The sequence below is a fragment of the Chiroxiphia lanceolata genome, chromosome 6 (assembly GCF_009829145.1).
Source record: "Chiroxiphia lanceolata isolate bChiLan1 chromosome 6, bChiLan1.pri, whole genome shotgun sequence".
Lineage (NCBI taxonomy): Eukaryota > Metazoa > Chordata > Aves > Passeriformes > Pipridae > Chiroxiphia > Chiroxiphia lanceolata.
Window position 1 is genome coordinate 15,605,969 of NC_045642.1, and position 19,441 is coordinate 15,625,409.

The 19,441-nt window shown below is 41.6% G+C and overlaps 1 protein-coding gene across 6 annotated transcripts in view; it reads left to right on the forward strand.

Moving 5' to 3' along the window:
- Positions 1-19,441, forward strand: part of OSBPL5 (oxysterol binding protein like 5) — a 177,471-nt gene that overhangs the window by 127,541 nt on the left and 30,489 nt on the right. For all 6 annotated transcript variants that reach the window (XM_032690058.1, XM_032690052.1, XM_032690053.1 and 3 more), the window contains 4 exons: positions 3,652-3,732; positions 4,380-4,481; positions 6,154-6,357; positions 12,180-12,264. In XM_032690058.1, coding sequence (XP_032545949.1) covers positions 3,652-3,732; positions 4,380-4,481; positions 6,154-6,357; positions 12,180-12,264 — 472 coding nt within the window. The remainder of the gene's footprint in view (positions 1-3,651; positions 3,733-4,379; positions 4,482-6,153; positions 6,358-12,179; positions 12,265-19,441) is intronic.

The following is a 19,441-nucleotide window of genomic DNA, read 5'->3' on the forward strand; positions in this document are numbered from 1 at the left end:
GAATCTTTAGAGCTGATGGCCCAAATTTATTGAATCTTATACGTACCACAAAGTCCAATCAAAATTATTAAGACAGATTAATGTAAAAACATGAAATCATATTTCTTCAAGTCACTTAGCAGGTTAAACCTAAAGGAACTATCATTACTGTCAGCAGCATGGAGGCCTATGTTATGTTGTCCTGGGGGCTTAGATCCCACCTTTCCTGGGAAAAAGAGGAACTTTAAACCCAGAAATGGAATGCTTTTCACTCTGTAGACCTGGAGATCACCTGCCAGCAAACTGCTGTTTAGAATATGTGATGGTGCATCCTCATAAGCATAATGAGAGGCAAAATCAGGAGGGAGAAGCAATCAGTTAAAAAGTAACTGGGGCACAGTGTCAAAAGTTCCAGGTCAGGCACATCTGGAAGCTTGTCCACAGCTCCTAGTTAAAACTTGGTTATAGTAATATTTTCTCTCTCTTCATAAAGCCTTTTGCAACCATCTCGGGGAGTTGTGGTATTCATCACCCAGCTGGTAGGTACATCACAGGTTTTGGGACATAGCAGCACAGATATTTATTTTCCTGTGCCTAGAAATTCCTATGCAGGCAGTGAGGGACCTACACTACTGCTTCTTTCTCATGCATTCTTAAGCCTGTCTTAGTGTGCACCATCCCTGTGGCCGTGTTTCCCTTTACGGGCAAGGTGTGCAGATTCAGCACGTCCAGGTGTAGCCCAAACGTGGGGGAGGAAATGCCTGAAGGAAGCAGCACAGTAGTTCAGGAGCCCACTACAGCAGCCCCCTGGGCTGCTCATCCAGCTTCTTTAACCAAGAGAAGGACCGGTTTGTTGTGGTTTCAGACAAGTTTCAGTGTATTTATTGAGCTCCTAAAGGCTGTGTTGGTGTAAGGGGAGATTATCCCTTCATCAGCTGTTGTGTGCTGTGGTTTTATGACAGGCATAGCAGTATTGGCTGGTGCTGGGCACACGGTGTTGTCCTTCGTCATGGACCTATGAGTCAGCTCTCCCGAAGAGTCAGAATCAATGTCTGTCTCTGTGAACACCCCAGGTTTGAAGTCTTGTGGTTGTTTAACTCTATTTTTAGCATGACCCAGAGTGACTTCAAGGAGGAGGCAGGTGGGGCTGGTAGAGCAGTGAAAGCGCCTCTGTCTGTGTCAGTGCTGGTTCCCCATGAGCAGTGGATTAGGGTTCAGGTTTGCAGTGGTTTTTGGAAGCCTTTCTGAATTCATCTGCAAGTAAATTTCCCTAAGCTAAATGAGCTTAAGGGGCAAAATTTTATTCTTTATATAAGTGCTAAGGTGTAATTGTCTGGACAACAAAGGACTGTAGTTTGTTTTATTTAGTTGAACAAAAAGCATTCTTTGTATCCTGATGCTTTGCAGACACCTGAGCAGTATTTCCTAGAATCGTGGGAACATCTGTCCTTTTTCTGCCTCTCACACTGGCTAATGAGGAATAGGACGCGGTGTTTCTCTCTGTGTCTGATCTCTCAGGCCAGAGGGAGTGAAATTGCTAATAAACAGTTGGCTCAAGGACAGGACATTCTTCCTGGTAATTGGGAGAAAGGGGGAGAATTCTTCTGACTGGTTTCAGAGGGCACGTCTCAAATCATGAAAGCATAATCTCCTAATAATTCGAATGGATTCTTGCTCAGAGACATTTAAGCACTTGGAAATGTTTCTTCATAAAGAAAGGCTTATAGCATATCTCCCAAATGCCTACTACTACCCTTTGAAATGTGACAAAGACCTTGTGGGCACAAGTCTCTGCTCAGATGTCATATCTGTGCAGAGGTCCCCACCATATATCTTGTGTTCTTACCGTGAAGTCTCAAGCACAGAAATACAAAATATGCATCAGAGGTTGCATTGCAGGCAGATGAGGCAGGCTTAGCTTTCTGTGAAAACAAAAATGGCAAATACTGAATAGTTTTCAGGAGCCCAAGAGGTGGTATTTTCTTTGGGTGGAACCAAGTTGACTTCTAAACTAAACAGTCCAATCAGGGACCTCACTGGTCTTTACGCACCATCATAAAGTTTTCATTTCTCTATTCTTAAGTATTACATGTAGTTCTGTTTTTAGTGAAAAACTACTACAGGGGTATGTGAGAACAAGTAACAGGTTCTACAGTGACTGTGGCTCTGTTGCAAACGGCACCTTCAGCCCATAATTTCTAATCCTGTGTCACCTACCGGTTTTGCTCAGTTGAGTGTGCTCCCTTGTCTCCCATTTCTGCTCCTGCCACAGTCTCCAAAGCACAGCTGACAGCCTGTTTGCTGTGATCTGGTCATGCATTTGTGTGGGTTTTTTCTGAGTCATGTGAAAAGGACTGATCTGGCTGTCATTAAATGTTTTCCTGCTCACACTAACATTCAGCATAGTTTGTGGCTGTAGTAGCCTGAGAGGTTTCTGTGTCACTGGGGGGGGAAAAGAAAGTGGGTCTCTCGAAACAAAGGCACTGTAAAATTATCACATCAACTCATGACATAAAGGAGAGAGAGTGTGAGAGCCCAGTGGGTTTGTTTCACATCATAGCAGTAATTTTATAAGTAGGAAGTATACTTGATACATTTTTTCCTTAGTACAGCTCATTTTTGTGTCATACTCATTAAATCAAGGTGTCCAAGGGCTGAACTTTTTTTATAAAACTGTCATGCATAAGTTGGAGAGACAGTGCCTGACCCAAAAGATCACAATCTGAATGCATCAGACACATGAAAGGCTGGAAGGAAGAGAGGTACAGAGGAAGAAAGTAACTTCCCCAAGGTCACATAAAAAGTAGCAGAGTCCAGAGTGTACCATAATTCTCATACCTCTAACCCTCCCTAGGTTTTCGACAACTTGCTGACAATACCTGTCCAAGTGGGGGTCTTTGTTGTGAGCTGGACTGCAGAGAGCTGTACTTTCTAAGTGTATTTTATTTTGGTAACAGTAATATTGTGATTATGTCTAACAGAAGTAAAGCATTTTTTCAGCATGTCAGCACAGTGATGAGATCAGTAGCCTCTGAGAGTGAATTTAAACAGCCCTGACAGTATCAAATATGATTTGAAGTGACTGTATATATTTTGTGCCTTGCTTTGCAAGGCCAAGACGATGGTGATTTCCTGTATTATCTGTAACATTATTAAGCAATTTCTTGCCCACTCATGTTTCTGGACATTTCAGCTGGGGTAACAGTCATTGCCAGTATCAAGTCTAGTTCTGAAAGATCTATAACAGATTCCAGTAATTTTTATTCCAGTAATTGAAATCCTTTCAGATCTGAGAAGAGATGAGTAGTTTTCAAAGATAGGAATAAGTTTTTGGTTTGGTTTGATTTTATTGATTTTTTTTTTGTTTTATCAGATGGAGTTTTTTAAGGGGTTTTGTGTTTGTTGCTTTTTGTTTGTTGTTTTTCTTTTTACCAAAATTAATGACTGCATGGGAGAAATATCAAGAAAATTTGGTGGGGAATTTTCCAGCCAGATATGAGTATAAGAAGGGAGTTTGGACTGCACTGCAGGTATGCATTTTGTGCACCTGCTTAGTGTTATGCTGCTGAAATCTGCAATCAGCTCCTGAAAGATATAAACAACTCTTATTAGAACATAACTTAAACATCTTCATGTTAACACATTCCTATTTTCTCTCTCCCCTTTTTTTAGATTGAATATAAGCTTTGCAATGGGTCTGACAAAGAGTGTGTGTCTCCCACGGCCAAATTCATGAAGAAGGAAACACTGAAGGTATGTGCAAAGCAGCCAAGTCAGCCTCAGCTGACTTTCTTTTACAAAACAAATAGTACCTTCCAAACCACTGGAACTACTTGTAGCCATTTCCCAAGACTCAGAGAAGCCTCTGAATCTTCTAGGAGTCATTATAGGCCAAGGGCATTTACAGGCTCTATATACAGGATTAGATTATATACTGAAAGCAGAACAGATCAGTGTCATTATTTCACTATGTTTGTATGTTCCAGAGCCATTAGGCACCTCAAGAGGACTGTAATCCTTCGCTGGTTTTGTTAGGAGGGGTTTGCCTAGGCAATCTGAGCAAATTATAGCTCAAACACTTGCTTGTCTACCAAACCTAAATGTAAATAATTTGGTTTGAGTGAAATGAGATTTAATATCTTGAATTTGAGGGTGAGGAGGACTGGGTATTCAGCCTCTTTCCATTCCCCCTAAAGAAAAGACAAACTAGGTTATGTTTAGTGAAACTTCAGGGGCAAAGAGAATGCCTGTTTTTGTTCTTCCTTGTGCTCATTTCTGGGGAACCTGTGCTGGGTCAAGTTCTAGCTATGCTATACATAGCTGTCCTTAATGCATTATGTTCCTTCCTCCCCCAAAAAGGCTGTGATTACAGCAGCTATATTTTCTCTGTTCTCAACCAGGTACAGAAAAAAAATTACAGACAGGAGAAGAAAAGAGCTACCAAACAACTCTTCAGTGCTCTGAAGGATCCCAGTGTAGTGATCACAGCAGACTGGCTGAAGGTATTTAATACAAACCGTTGCTTCTCAAACTGTAGGGAAAAAGAAGTGAGAAGTAGTTGATGTGTCTGACACTTATGCAGAAGCACTTTTTTGAGTGAAGGAAGACTGAATAATTTTGAGTTGAAATAATTTTGAGTTGCTGTAAAGCTGTACTTAAATAACTGCTATAAAAGTGGAACTATGTGGAATATTTACCTTCCGTCTTAACCTAACTCAATCCATCTGTTCCATGTCCTTAAACAGCAACAAGGTCTCAAAAAGTGCAGAGTACAAATGGAAGTGATGATGTTTCTTTCTTTGTTCCTCTCTGAAAGTGTCTGTTGGCCTCTTCCCATAGATGTGGTTTTGTACTGAAGAGGGAGTAGACAGGAAACAACCTGGGCAGATACAGCTTGTCCTATTGACAGTTGGATTTTATGTTGTCATGGCACAGAACAAAATGTATTGGACCTGATGACAACTGTAATTTCTTCTTGTGCACAGGCTCAAGTAGTGACAGCTCCTCATTGAAGTCCTGAAACTTCGTATGTGGCAAAGTAGATTTGGATTGACATTGAGAGATGTTACCTCTGAGCACTGCTTTTCTCTTCCTTTGGGGCCATTTAGTCTTCTCAAATAATGGTGAATTGGTTGCCCCTTTTCTATTGGCAAAACTTAACTTCCAAAGGTGACAAGGTGGTCTTAGGTCATAGGTTGGACTCGATGATCTCAGAGGTCTTTTCCAACCTAGTTGATTCTGTGATTCTGTGAAACAATACAATTGCATTTGACTAATGTGAAAAACCTCCAGCATTGTTCTACAATCAGTATTAGAGGCCGGAAAAGTGACATGCTTATAGTTTATTTGAGAAATTAGATTGGCAAAAGAGTGTCTCCATAGTGTTTACAGTTAATGATGGATAAATATTGAGATTTTTTTAAAATACAAAATACTTGTTGCGTGTTTGCTGTGGCTGGAATTTTCTGGTGAGCAACATGTAATGCTGAGCCACACAAACAGAATGCTGACATAAGACTTGAGTTTTGGCCTATGTACATTGAAAGCAAGAAGACCTTAGGCAAGATCTAACCTTACTGAGAAGCTTCTCCATTCTTAAAGATGTTATCTTTAATATACCCTATCAGATTTAATGTCTTTTATACAAGAGAGAGCTGCACTGAGCTTGACAGAGAAGTAAACCAGCTGGAGACGGTACTTTTAAAAATGGGGTATTTGACAAAACCCATTAATAGCTGTGTTCTGCAGAACACTATTAAAATGACTTATAAGTCAAGTTAGACTAGCTGTAACATTTTTATATGCAATGTTCTAATTGACATGTCCTCCGTGATTATTAACAGATCACTCTCACATGGGCCAGCAGTGCTGATTGCCTAAAAAATTAATCAAGCTGCTAACACTAAGGTAGTAATAAAAATATGAAGAACACTAAGCCAGTAATAAAAATATGAAAACTAGATTCTGATATTCGGGTTTGCAAGGTCTGTGGTTTTGCTATGAGATCCCTAGGACTGCTCAGATAACACAGTCTATGTTCCTTAGGACGTGTGTAGTGGCGTGGCCTTGGAATGAACATACTGGAAGTACTGTATAAATACTGAATAAACGCTGGTTTTCTTTGAAGGAGCAACCTAAGTGTAACTTTTTGTCCTCTCCCTGCTTTTTATCCAGATTCGTGGGACTCTGAAGAGCTGGACCAAACTGTGGTGTGTCCTGAAACCAGGAGTGCTGCTGATTTATAAGACGCCAAAGATCGGGCAGTGGGTTGGGACAATCTTGCTCCATTCTTGTGAGCTGATCGAGAGACCTTCCAAAAAGGATGGCTTCTGCTTTAAACTTTTTCATCCTTTGGATCAATCAATCTGGGCTGTAAAGGTAACAAACCTGATGAGTTGAACAACCTCTGCTTGGTCACCAAAGTTTCTGAGCACTAATGTTATCTAGATTTGCAGTTACTCGGTTGCTGTTAGCAACTGACTGCTTAAAAAGATTAAAGACACCGAAGCTTGATCATTATATGACATCTAAGGAACATAGTCCTTGTGACTAGTTCCAGAGATTTGTCATTCTTGGTGTATGGATGCATGCAGAGACTGAGGAAATGGGAAATGTGCTAGTTCAGGAAAAAAATATCAATCCCTAGAAGTTTTGTCAAACCACGGCCTACATCTTTAAAAGGAATTGAGGAATAGACCCAATTAACTAAATTCCCCAAAACTCGGACACGCAAAGCACCAAGTGCTTTGCACAGCGCTAGAAGAGGGCTGGCAAAGTGACAAAAAATCAGGTTGATAATTTGACTTTTTTTTTTTCTAATGCCTCTGAGGTTTGGATTTGTTTGCAATGAACTTGAAACTCAGTGGTCTGCACAAGCCTTGACTGTTCCACAAAAGAGTGACTTTGGATATGTTGCCTTTATTGTCTCGTCTTTGAAATGGAAATAGCAAGGTTTTCTCCCCTTCACTTTTAGTTATTTTTCAGGCTGAGACAATCTCTTCCTGTACATTCAGTAGCTCCTGCAGTGACCTCTGGATCTCCCTGTAATGCAAATGATGAATAGTTTTTCACACTTCTTAAAATAATTCCCTGCAAATTTTAAAGGGCTGCATTTATTTTTCTTCTTCCGTTTAAGAATAGACAAAAAAAGAAAAAAAATTATCTAATGCCTGTGAGCAAAGAGGAAGATCCCAGTACCTCCTGAGAGGCGCTGAGAGCCACATCTTTTGGATACCCTGAAGACAAAAATTAAATGTTCTTGAACTCTTGTTTCCCTCTTAAAAACAGTGACTTGGCAGAGTTATTGCAGACATAATTTCTCTGGGAGACATCATGAGTGTAAATAAAGCATTACAAGCTTGTGCCTTGCTGCAGGGTGGTGAGCAGAGTAAATGTACTTGGAAAGACTCATGGGAGAGCAATGAAGATGCTTGTCACTGGCATCAGAAGTTCTAACAAAACAGGGAAGCCCTGTGAGAGCATATCAAGCAGATGCCCTTCTGTTCATCAGTGCAGTTAATTGAACAGTTTTAAACACAGCTATACAATCACTATAAAAAGTCTTTTGATTTTTAATAAGGTAGGAGGAGAGAATTAAAATTAACCTCAACAACCAGGGATAAGAGCTGCTGATTTCTGTCAGCAGCTCAGCTCTGATTTGTGCCTAGACGCATTGTTTTTGCTCAAAGTCCCAAGGGTTTCTTTGCTACCTTGCTTCTTATTCAGTTTTGAGAGTTTTGATGCTTTTTTAATTCAGAGCCTTCACCCGAGAATGTTGTTGATCATTTACTGTCTGTCAATAAAAGCATTCCTTGTGATTTGACAGGTCAAGTGAATTCTTCTGAGAAGCACAGTCAGGAGAGATAGGAAAAAACATAATCAATAGTGCAGTCAGGTACTGAAAAGTAGTGTTGCTGACAGATCTGAAGTGTTGTGCTAGAATGCCCTGCCCTTGATATAAAGCATCCAAAAGAAAGCAGTTTTTATCAACATTTATATGTATTTGAGTGTGTGTATGTATACCTAATTCTTGTGTCTCTTGAGAAAATACATGATAGAAATAGGAATTAGTATATTAAATGTGAAGGGAGTGTATCTCTGAAAATGTTTGTGTACTAGAGGAAGTCTAAAGAGGTTTAAATTTTAGAGTCAAACTAATATTCTAAGGCTCTTGAGACATATTTAGAGAGCTACATTTGAGCTGCATACTAGGAAATTCCTTGAAACCTGAGTTCAGCCTGGGTTGTTGTCTGTGATAGATGCTTTCAGCCATGAGGTAAACACCAAAATATACATCAAGAAGAAATCCACCAGTGAACTTCTTGATGTCAAAGAAGCTGTCTGCATTCTGACAACAGTTTAAGGCTGAAACTGCCAAAAATAGTTTCATTTTATGTCATTTCACACCCTCCTTTTAAAGGAACTGGAGGAGAATTGTCTGATCTAAATTGGTTGTGTATAACTATGCAAAGACGGTCTATTTTTTGTGAAATATAGATTAGCCTAAGCTTAAGCAAAAAGCCCAAGTTACTGTCCATCACAACAGAAACATATGTATAGATAAATAATAGATAATAGAAAAATATGGATCAACAACTTTCACTTTTGCCCAAAATGGCTTGTGAAATTTTCGGGGATTGTCCAGACTAGGGTTGATGGTCCAACTTTGACTTGCATCAGGGGACTTACAGCTACCTTGTGGTTATTATTGAACACCTTTTTACATGTTGGCCTGGCTGCCCAGCGTATGTTTGGATCTAACTACAGGGTTCAGCCCTGGAACAGATGACTGGTTCAGACACTGCCATAGGAATTTATGGTAGTGCTAGCTGAGTAAATTTGATGTGCAGGCATTTAACTTCGGTTAGAGTGAGGTGAGATTTTTGGGCTGCCTTTCAGGGTGAAATGTAAGGCCATTGCTTATAGCTGAAAGCTAAACACATGCACCAGGGTACTGTTTTCCTGTGAAGTTCTCTGGGGTCTAGAGCTCTTAGAAGCGTATTGCTCAGGGAACAGGTTCTTTATTCTACACCACTTCGCTGGCTTTTTGAGAGTTTTATCCTGAAACTCCTTTGCAGCGCAAATGAATTAGACCTTTTATCTATTTGCTCTGCCCAGACCTTTGTAAATCCAAGCCCAAAACCACCAAGGTCTCAAAATCAGCCAGCAGTGCAAGCAGCAGTAAGAAAAGGTTGCCCCACATGTTCCAAATGCTGCTGCAGAGGCACTTTGTTGTGTGAGGGCAGCGTGATCCCACGCTGCTCCTGGGAGGAGACATGACTGCAGGAGACTGGGGAATGCCAACCTATGTGGGTGTCTGTCCTCTTGCTTTGCAGAGGGAGTGTAGGGCTATCAGCTTGCAGGGTTTGCCTGGCTGTCCCCAAAAAATGTCCTGGAACAGGTCTTGTTTCCCTTTGAGCTTGCTCAGAAGCTGGCTGAACAGCATAGTGTGGAAAGGCTTTCGTTATCTGCAGCTTGTTCTGACATTTATTTAGAGCACTAAGTAGGTAGGAGTCAGACCCACTGCATCTGTATATAGTTTTCATTTTGTTGATTTTAAAGAAATTCGAGTCCTAGTAACTTTAAAGAAAAAGTCCTAGTAATGGGCTTGTGCCTCTGCTTTTGCAGTTGTTTATTCCATTCTAGAATACAGTTTCATCTTCATCCTTACAGTTATCCACAATACTGTTAATGAGGTTTTTCCCCCTTTTTTAAGCTTTGATTTATAGCTCTCCAAGATGTCTTGTCATACTATTTAAAACTGTCAGTCCACTCAATTTTTCAAAGCCCAGTCACCCCCTTATTTGATAATGCCTTTTGACTCTCAAATCAAATGTAAAGACAGTAATGAGATGAAGGTTGTCCTTTCTTAGTTGTACTGCCTAGGGGCTGCAGCTTAGCTCTGGGTCCTGATGCAGCAGGGATAATGCTCACTTTTACTGAGAGGTGGTCATTGTCTTGGAGGTCTTGGGCTCTAAATAGACATGATACTCATAGGCTGGGAGACAGCATCATTATCTCTGCTGTGCAGATACAGAACATCATTTACTTGGTCCAGATGTTGACTTTATTTTCATGGCCTCCTCTCTTTTCTTTGCTTTCTGTGGGAAATGGCCACCTCCATATATGAACATGCCTCACTGTTGCATGTTTCCTTGACAGAGTGACCTGGTTGGTTCTTGAGTTTATCCACATGCCTAAATGTCTCTTAAAATCTTGTGTTATCCCCTCCTTCCCATGTGCTATCCCCTCTTTCCCATCTACCCCTTTTTTTTGATATTGTTTCTCTGTATATGTACTGTTTGGTTGCGGGTTTTTTCCTCAGATAGAGCAAATGTCAACCTCTGCACTGAAAACACAATTAATGGTGTTATCAACAGTTCTCAAACACCCTGCTCAGCTGCAAGCCACTGAAAGGAAAAATGCCATGGGGAATGATGCCTGATTGCATTAATGTCACTAGTAATGTCTTAAGCTGCTCTGCTCTGGTTTACTAATCAAATCTCAACCTTGCCAGTCCTGACTATTAAGCCTTTAAACAGTCTTAATTTTGTGAACCTCCTGTGGGAGGTGTGTGAATAATGAGGATCTCAGTTTCTCCTGGCAGCAGAGGAACCCCGTAGATGTGAAGGCAAGAAGCTTGACTGGAGACTGCTGTCTTCTCAGCACTTCATCTTTGTAGCGTACACTCACATACAATTTTATGCTTTTCCGATGCTTGCATTCCTCATTCTTTCCAAATTTTGGTTTTCTGAGTATAACTTGAAAACAAAAATCCAGTTAAAAGCACCATTTAACTATGAAGCACTTGTGTACAGAAGCAGTTTTCACTTGCGGTCACAGTTCTGTGCTTATAAACTAATGCCAGGGAGAAATCCTTGAAAGAAGGGACAGGATTGGATACTATAAAGGCCCGTGTTAGGGAGAAGAGTCATACTCAATCTGCAGAAATCTGCCTACAGATTTTCAGCATTGTGTGGTATTTTCTAGAAACTCAAGGAGATCTGTATTGGAGCATCCTGGAGAAAACTGCTTGTTCCACCCTGCCGTTGTCACAGTGGGCATGCGAGTATTGGCAATGCTTTCTACTCTGCTTTTGTTTCTGACATCATGTCTGCATATCTGAAGAAGGACCTGCTTTTGTGGTTTTTGTTACAAAGTGAGGAAGAGAAGGAATTGGAGGAGGCTGGGTAACTTTGGAAATGCAATGGAAGAGGAGGGATCCCTGTTTATTTCAGACAGGTTATGATGCAAAGTCCATACCATGTAGAGGATGAAACTGTGCTCACTGGGTACCAGAACTGCTTTTTCTTAGCAGCTTCTGTAGTTCAAAAGCAGAGAAAACAGAGAGGAGATCAAGGTGGGAGCTTGTGGCTCCATTGGAAGTGCCTAATCCAAGGTGGACTCTGCCTCCCTGGGCATCATTTCTGGAGGGTCCTGCTGAAAGGATGGTGGTGGCAGGATGTTTACAAGACACTGTTTTCTTTTGCCACAGCTTCTAAACTAAAAGCAACATAAACATGCAAAGCCTGAGGTGGCCATCACCCCAGGCACTATAGAATAAGAGTTCTCAAAGGCTCAGGATTGAGAGGTGAAGGACTGCAACCCCACAGCACATGCCTGTGTTGGGAGACCTCTGGTCCTCAGTCTGAGGTTTTGCCTGTCTCCACCTTTCCCACAGACAGGTTTTCAGGATGGAGTTTTCCCTTTGTTTCCTTCCAGAAAAGCTGCTGTTGCCTCTCTGCTCAAGGCACTCACAGCACAAGGTGTGGCTCTGCTGCTTTTGTGGTGGTGCATGAAAGGTGTTTCATTGTCAGTCCATGTGCACCTCATGGAGCTTGTAAGACGTGCACATGGGCCATTCAGGTTTTGCACAAAGATGACTAATAGAAAATATTTGACTGGTTTTGTCTGAAGTGACAGCAACAAGATCCTTCCATTTCTGAAGATCTGAATGAACATAGTAGGTTTTGGGCTGAGTGTAGGTTAGACCAAGCCCCATTTACATAGGAGCTCGTTACTGCCTTGGAGCTGCAGCAGCAGTGTCATGATTACTAGTGAGCCTTTCTAAATTACTCCATCTTCCCCTTCTTTCTTTCCTAGCACAATCATGCACACTCTGCCTGGGAAGGGTAGAAAGACATTGAAGAGTCCATTGCAGCTTCTGTGCCTTACATCTTTGTGTCTGTGTGCATTTCCAGGGGCCAAAGGGAGAAAATGTTGGTTCGATCACTCAGCCTCTTCCCAGCAGCTACTTGATTTTCAGAGCAGCCTCCGAATCAGATGGTAAGTTTTGGGTTTCATTTGCTTTCTCCAGATTGCATACTTTCTGCTAGTTAAAAAAAATATGTTGATGCAAAAAAATTGGTGTGTAAAGGAAAAAAGGGCAACTCACCCAGCCTGAGATGCTGCTACTTATCAGTGGTCGGAGTAGATCAAGCAGACTACAGGCGCATTTCATTTCCCTCCCTGAACAACCACCTTTCTGTCCATGTGTATGGAAGAAGGACCTAGGCTTCTAAGAGAGGAAAAACACTAAGTCAGTATAAACTAAAGGATGAAGGGAGTTGATCCCAAAATTTAGATGAGAGGGGGGTTTAACTGTTTCCTCAGTTCAGCAGAGACTCCAGTGTGTTATCTACCTACATCTTACAGTAGGTACGGATCTGTTGGAGGAAAATGGCGTAGAAATGTTGAAGAACTGTTGATAGATGTCTTTCAGCCACCAGAATTTTCCTGTAAACTTGTTGTGCCAGGGTTTGCAGTGTAACAGGCCCAGATACTGGTAAACCAGCCCACATCTAAAATACCATTCTGGGAATTCACAAAATTATGGAAGGTAAATTTAGGTCAATATATAACAGACATGCCAGCTTGCTATGTGAAAATCTCTACAAATGACTTTAGTGGACCTAAAATATCAGTGATTTATAAGTAGATAAGAAGATTAAAAACATGTTCTCATTCCATTTGACCTTCAGACTGCTCTAATTTTTTTTTTCTAGCAAATTAACCCAGGCTGTTCATTTTATGGATATTTTTCACCTACCCCACCAAGGGGGCTCATGTATCCCATGTGCTCCTTACATGGAGTAGAATAGCTTTAGATTTGTTCTAACGTCACCTGTAAAGGCTCTCAAGCTAGCAATATCTCCCAAGAGATCATCAGAGGTAAGACTTTTCTAGCTGTGATCTCTCTCTCTGGGTCATACAACATGTGCTGAAAAAGCACAAAATGGACCATATCTGGCACATGAGAATTTTCAGTATCAAAATGACTGTGGGAAGTTTTCTGCCAAGTGAATTATTACCTGTCTCTGGTATCATAAGAGCTTAAAATAGTGAGTTACTGGAACACATTTTGAAAGCCAAAATATTGGCCAAGATTCTTGGGAAGCATGCAGAGGCCAGGCAAATGAATGCAGAGTTACTTTAGGGTTTAGCATGATTTTCCTTTACTTTGTTCTCAATGTTAGATGGAGAGCTAATGTGGTCAAGGGAAGCAGGAGGAACTGAGATACCTCTCAATCAAATATCTTAATTGTGTACATAGAAAGTAACTAGGGCCTTTGGTTCAGGATGAAATAATGTATGCTCTTGAACAGCAATGCCCTAGAGCCATCTGCACAGGTGTGGAGCACCCACCTTATGCCTTAGAGATTCTGAGACTGGGGAGGTGACTTTTGCAGCCAATGTGAAGTGAGGCTTTGGGATCTGACCATTTAGCAGTTGACTTAAAAAAAAAAAAAAAGATGCTGTATTACACCAGAAATATTAGCATGAAAAATGGTGCAATTTTTGTCTGAGTGAGAGTGTTTGACTTTACTGCTGAGGCCAGTGAACAATAAGAAGTGGCTGTACCTTTTGCAGGAAGGGAAGGACGTGAATCTGCAGACAAGAGGGAAGAATATCTCCTTCCCAAACACAAGAGCTGTCCTGGTGTTGTGACTGTGCTGTGCTCCTTTTGTTTGTTAGTTAGCCTTTGGGGGGGGCAGTTTGGGGGTGTCCACTCCATTGGGCAGGGTAGACGAGCTGACAAATGGGCAAACACATGGGTGTCACACTTGGAGATGAGTGACTTGGAGATGGTATTAAGGTCAGTAGGTCATGTAAAACATGTGCAGACAAAGATACGAGGTGCAGCAACTGTTACATTTAAAGAGTTCTATATAAACTGCACCAAATTAAGGCTTGTACTTTGCAGTTAATACAGTTTGATTGTAAGCCCAGGAGACACCACTGTAATGGTTGTAGACTGCTACATAGCTTCACCTGGAGGCTGCTCCAGAAGGGTGTGCCTGAATTTGTTTCATTTCTTTAATGCACTGGACAAACCTAGAAGATGCACTTATGGTCAAGAGAGATGGAAGATTGAGGTAGAATGAGCTAAACCAGCTGACACAAGCGGGGCAGATGGAATCTCTTCCCTTGTGTCATGTTAGTGTATATTTGTAATATGTTCACATTTCCTCTGTAGATGCAATGTTGTGTGAATCTACAGCAACTCTGAGGAGGTGTCCAGACTGTGTTCTTCTTAACACAGTCTCCCATGTCAGTGGTGGAAAACGAACCACAAAGCATTTGGCAAATATAACTAACTTGTGGAGGCCTTTGACTTGCTGGGGAATATCGTGTTATAGCATATGTTAGATGTACAGTTCTGCTATCCAGGCAACTATTTCATGATCAGCAGCTACATGGCCTACTTTTTCTCTCAGCGTTTCAGAATCCCTTTTTTTCCCTCTGCCATACCATCTGTGACAGACTGCTGGTAGGATTTAAGATCCTGACTTCTGGACAGCCTGCAGAACCACCGCCCAGCTACAGTAGATTTCACATTCACAGACCACAGCAGCAGTTTTGTACTGCTTTGTGATGTGTTTTAAAGACATCTGGAAGGTCATATCAGGCTGCAAGGCTCAAACTGTACAAACACAGGGTTGGTCTTTCTTACCAGTTTCAAAAAAGAAAACTGCTTTTTCCAAACTGGTGACTGTGTATGCATTTCAGATTTATACTGATGAGTGACTTAAAATTAGTAGTTGAAATCTGCCCCAGACTTCCTGCCCAGACCGTTCTAGGGCTGTCCCTGAGGTCTCCTAAGCAATGCCCCAGACTTCCTACGTGTTTTGAGTCACCTGCTTAAATTTCACAGTGCAGATCTCCACTTTGCAACAGGCACTGCCACCAAAGGGGTTACTGGGGGACTTCAAAGTGGCAGATTACCGAGGGTTAAAAGCTTAACAATGGAACTGTAAACCATACTTATGTTTTATTCCTTATGTCTGTCCACTCTTTCAGGCATGCTTTGAGTAGTCTCCATTGCCTAATGTGGATGGAGTTGTGTCTGGCTCACAGTGTTGTTGTTCTTTGCTAGGCATCTGGCCCTTCCTCCAAAACTGATGCTCTGATCTAGAGAGGAAATTAGATTATTAAAATAAGGGTCACACATAGAAGCAGTGAACCAGAAGCAAGATTGCAGTTGAAACCAAGGTCATGATGAAATATGTCTCTGGATCCTGGCAGCTCTGGAGAAAATAGAAGTTACCTTTTTAGCTGAATGTCTGCCTTTCATATTCCTTAGGCTTTTCACAGTAGTTTAAAATACAACCATTTGCAACCAGACTTCATTATCTCAGTGCATACATTGCACCTGCAGCTAACTGAGAGCTCACATCCTTGTATCTTGACAGCCAAAGTGCAAGAAATCATGCACACAGGCACCCAAATGGCACAGCAAAATAAGCAGTCAGCTGAACACGATGACCTTAATATTCACTGACTGAACCAAATCAGCCTCTTCCTCACAATTCCTGATTTGTGTGCACTTGAGCAAGAATTCATCATTTCCAGGTGACAGTCTACTTCAGGTTGATTTTTAAAATCATCTATCTTGTAAGTGTGAGGCATGAGGCCAAAACTGGATGACTTTAATAATTCAAGAAGAATAATATTCCCTTAGTGATGCCTCTCTGGAGGAATGTATGGTTACTCAGTGTGAGTCTTTTGAAGTCTTAATTGGCAAGAGATTCATCGCAGGTGTTCTGTAGCTACAGGAGTGCAATGGAAAAGAAGTATAGTCCCAGACAGATTTCAGTGTGCAACGGTGTGATTCCATCTCGAGCGGGTTTTTGTTACTGGTGAGTGCTGAGAGAACATTGGCTGCGTCCTCTGTGACCAGTTGTTGCAAAATGTGGCAGGTAGACTTGGCACATCAGATTAGGAGTCGTTCTGGGTGAGTGATGGTGACTGCAGAGAATTTCAAAATGGAATAGCTTAGTATTTTCAATGCTGTCTTTTTTTTGTCCTGTGGGATATTGTAATTTTATATCTATGCAAAGACTAGGACAGACTCAAGTCATTCCCTGAACTGAACTCAGGTTAGCAGCATAAGCACCTTCTGTTGTTTTGATTGATTGGGGGGGTTTCCAAGAAGGAGAAGAAATGGGTTTTGTCACTTGGTTTTAGTAGTTCCTTTTGTCTGTGAGAAAAATGAGTTGTTGCAAAGATGTGCCTGCTCCTGTTCAGCCTTTCAACCTCCAGGTTTCTGAATGATGCCAGCAGTGCCCTGCCAACCTGGGAAATGTCCTGCAGGACTTATAGTGTTTCCCAATTGCACAGCTGTACTGCAGGAATCATCTCAAAGGACAACAAGGTGCTTTTCCAGCCTGCTGAGCCAAAAGGCCTGCAGAAAGCATATGGAAGGTTTCAAAACATATGTGGGATGCATGTTCAGCTTTGTTTTTGCAAAGTTAAAGCAACATGCATCCTTTATTAGCTTTTGTTTTCCCAAACCTTTCAAGAGGGAAGGAACTTTGGAACCCCACTGTGTTTAACTGATTTTTCAAAGAGTTTCCTTTTTCAAATTGTTACTGATGACTGTTGCCATTTTACTATAAACACATATAACAGAGAAAAGGGGTTGCAGGGTGCTCAGGGGAGACTCCTCTGGAATTTGGCAAGGGTGTGTGTTGGGGGGGATGTTTCAGTTGAGCACAGATGAGTGGTATGCACGTGTTCATCTGACATCCTGTTCTCCTGGGACTTCTGTCACGTGCCAAATGCTGTGATCATCATTTACTAGAGCGGGAACGGATATTGAATGGCTGTTGAAACCAGTGATGCAAGGAAAGAGGCTTCTACAAAATAGAGCAGGAATGGGAGCTAGCACTAGCACTCTGCTAGGACATCCACTTTTGGTGCTCCAGGAACAGCCTTGTCAAAGTGTCTCACTCTCTCCCCTTTGTTCCTTTTGAGACAAAGGGGGACTGGGCAACCTACCCGTATGACTTGTTCAGGTGGTGAGAGATGGGTGATATGAAATGTCCTCCTTGTGCCGCCTGTCAAGCAGAGTTGTCTAGCTGGACTTGACAGTGAGGTGTCATTTCTCCCCATTATTACCCTCACTGAGAATTCTCTTAGCTTGGAGGGAAGATTTATATTGCTGAGCTTTGTAAATCCTCTATGCGCCTTGTGAGATACATGGGAGTATTATGTGTAGATGGACTATTTTACTCTCTCCCTCTTTCATCCTTTCCCCTCTGCAGCCCAGGTAAGAGCCACAGCTTACTCTAGGTCTGCCCCTCATAAGTCAGTAACAAAAATACTCTAAATACAATGAAGAAAGGGTCAAGCTCAGAAATAACGTTTCAAAGGGAACACTCTGTTCACAGCTCCCAAGCAGAAGGAGGTAACGCAGGTGTTTTGGAGACAACGTGATCTCTGCAGAAATTGCCCAGAAGTAATCACTGGGGTGAAGATATTAACGTAGCAGATAATCTTGAGTGCACATGCAGGACAACCAGGGGATCAGGTCCAGCCAGAGCATCGTTTGTGAAAGGAAGGTCCTGCTTGACCAACCTTGATCTCCTGCCATGACAAGGTGACCTGCTTAGTGGATGAGCACTGGAACAGGCTGTCCAGGGAAGTGGCTGGGCCACTATTCCTGGAGGTATTTGAAAGATGTATAGATGTGGCATTTAGGGACATGGGTTAATGGTGGCTTGACAGTGCTGCATTATCAGTTTGACTTCGTGTCTTAGAGGTGTTTTCCAACGTAAGCAATTCTGTGATTCTATATAATTTGATTTAAGAAGAGCTTAAAAGCCTACGTGGAGATTCTGCCATAGGCTGACAATAAGCTTTTGGGGTTTCCTTCAGAATTTCAACATATGCTCATTTGAAGCCACGATTTGTGAAAAATTATAGCTGATAATCAATTGCAATGTTTTACATTGAGCCTTTGAATACCTCAAACCTTCTGAAAGAATACTATTGTAAATTTTTTTTACTTCCTTTATATGCATCCTATTGGGCTGCCTTTCCTGTTTGAAGGAACCACATTTTGGATTCTTTTCTGATCTAATTACTTTGTATACAAAAAATCCTACTTGAGTCAACCACTCAAAATTAGAATATGTGAGATTTAAGGCAATCATGTAGCCTTCATGCAGACTGCCATGACTACAGATGACAGCCTTTAATTATGTGACCACATACTTTTCTCCCCTTCTGCAGTTCCTGAGGGAGTGAGTAGACCTGTGAGGTAAGCAATTAAGTAATCTAAATGCTAACATTTTTGTGTCATCTTCACAATAAAGAAGAATAACTCAACAACAAGGTCACTCAAATGTAAAAACACTTCATATAGGCTTTTAACAAGGAAACGGGTTTATCTTGTGTGCAATCCCTGTAATTGAGAGAGTATAATTTTATAGTGTTGAACTGCAATTAACACACTTGCAGAGAATGTAACCTTTTCATTTGCAGAGGTAAGCCCTTATTTTACCTTTGGGTTAGTGACATATATTTGTTTGGATTCACAGCACCACCTGATGGCTGAAGACCCATTTCCTAGCTTGGGGATGGTGTACATCCCTTCAGTTCATTTTCTGTTAGGAATGAAAGTAAGGGTGTAGACTGATGCCATTTCTGTTTTCTGCAGAGTACAAGTAATGCTGACTGCTGATGAACAGTGAGTTCCTCTAAAGCTTTGTCTATCTGCCTTGGACTATTAAAATGAATATGTAATTTTTAATTTTTTTTTTAAGTTAGGCTCTTTGAATAAGGCTTCAACAAAGATCCAAGTTACTCATAACCCCTTCCAGGGAGTTATCTAAAGAGATGAAAACCCTAGATATATTGTGTAGAAATTTCCTCTGGTGATATGGTGAACCCCAAAGTTTTTGACCAAGCCTGTAACCTCATGTCAGTACTGGTGAATACCTGTGGCAGTGGGGGTAAAAGAGCTTCCCATGAGGCTGTGGCCAGTGTGGCCTGCTCTGCCTACAGCCCTGGGGAGAGTTGGGCTGCAGGGGCACAGCGAGGGAGATGTCAGAGGGAGGCTTTGGGTCACCCTTGCCACAACCATGCTAAGATAATGTGTGTACATGGGTGCTGCAGGGCACTGAGGAGACACCACTGCCCCAAAGGGCTCATGCTGCTACAAACCAACCTACCTGTC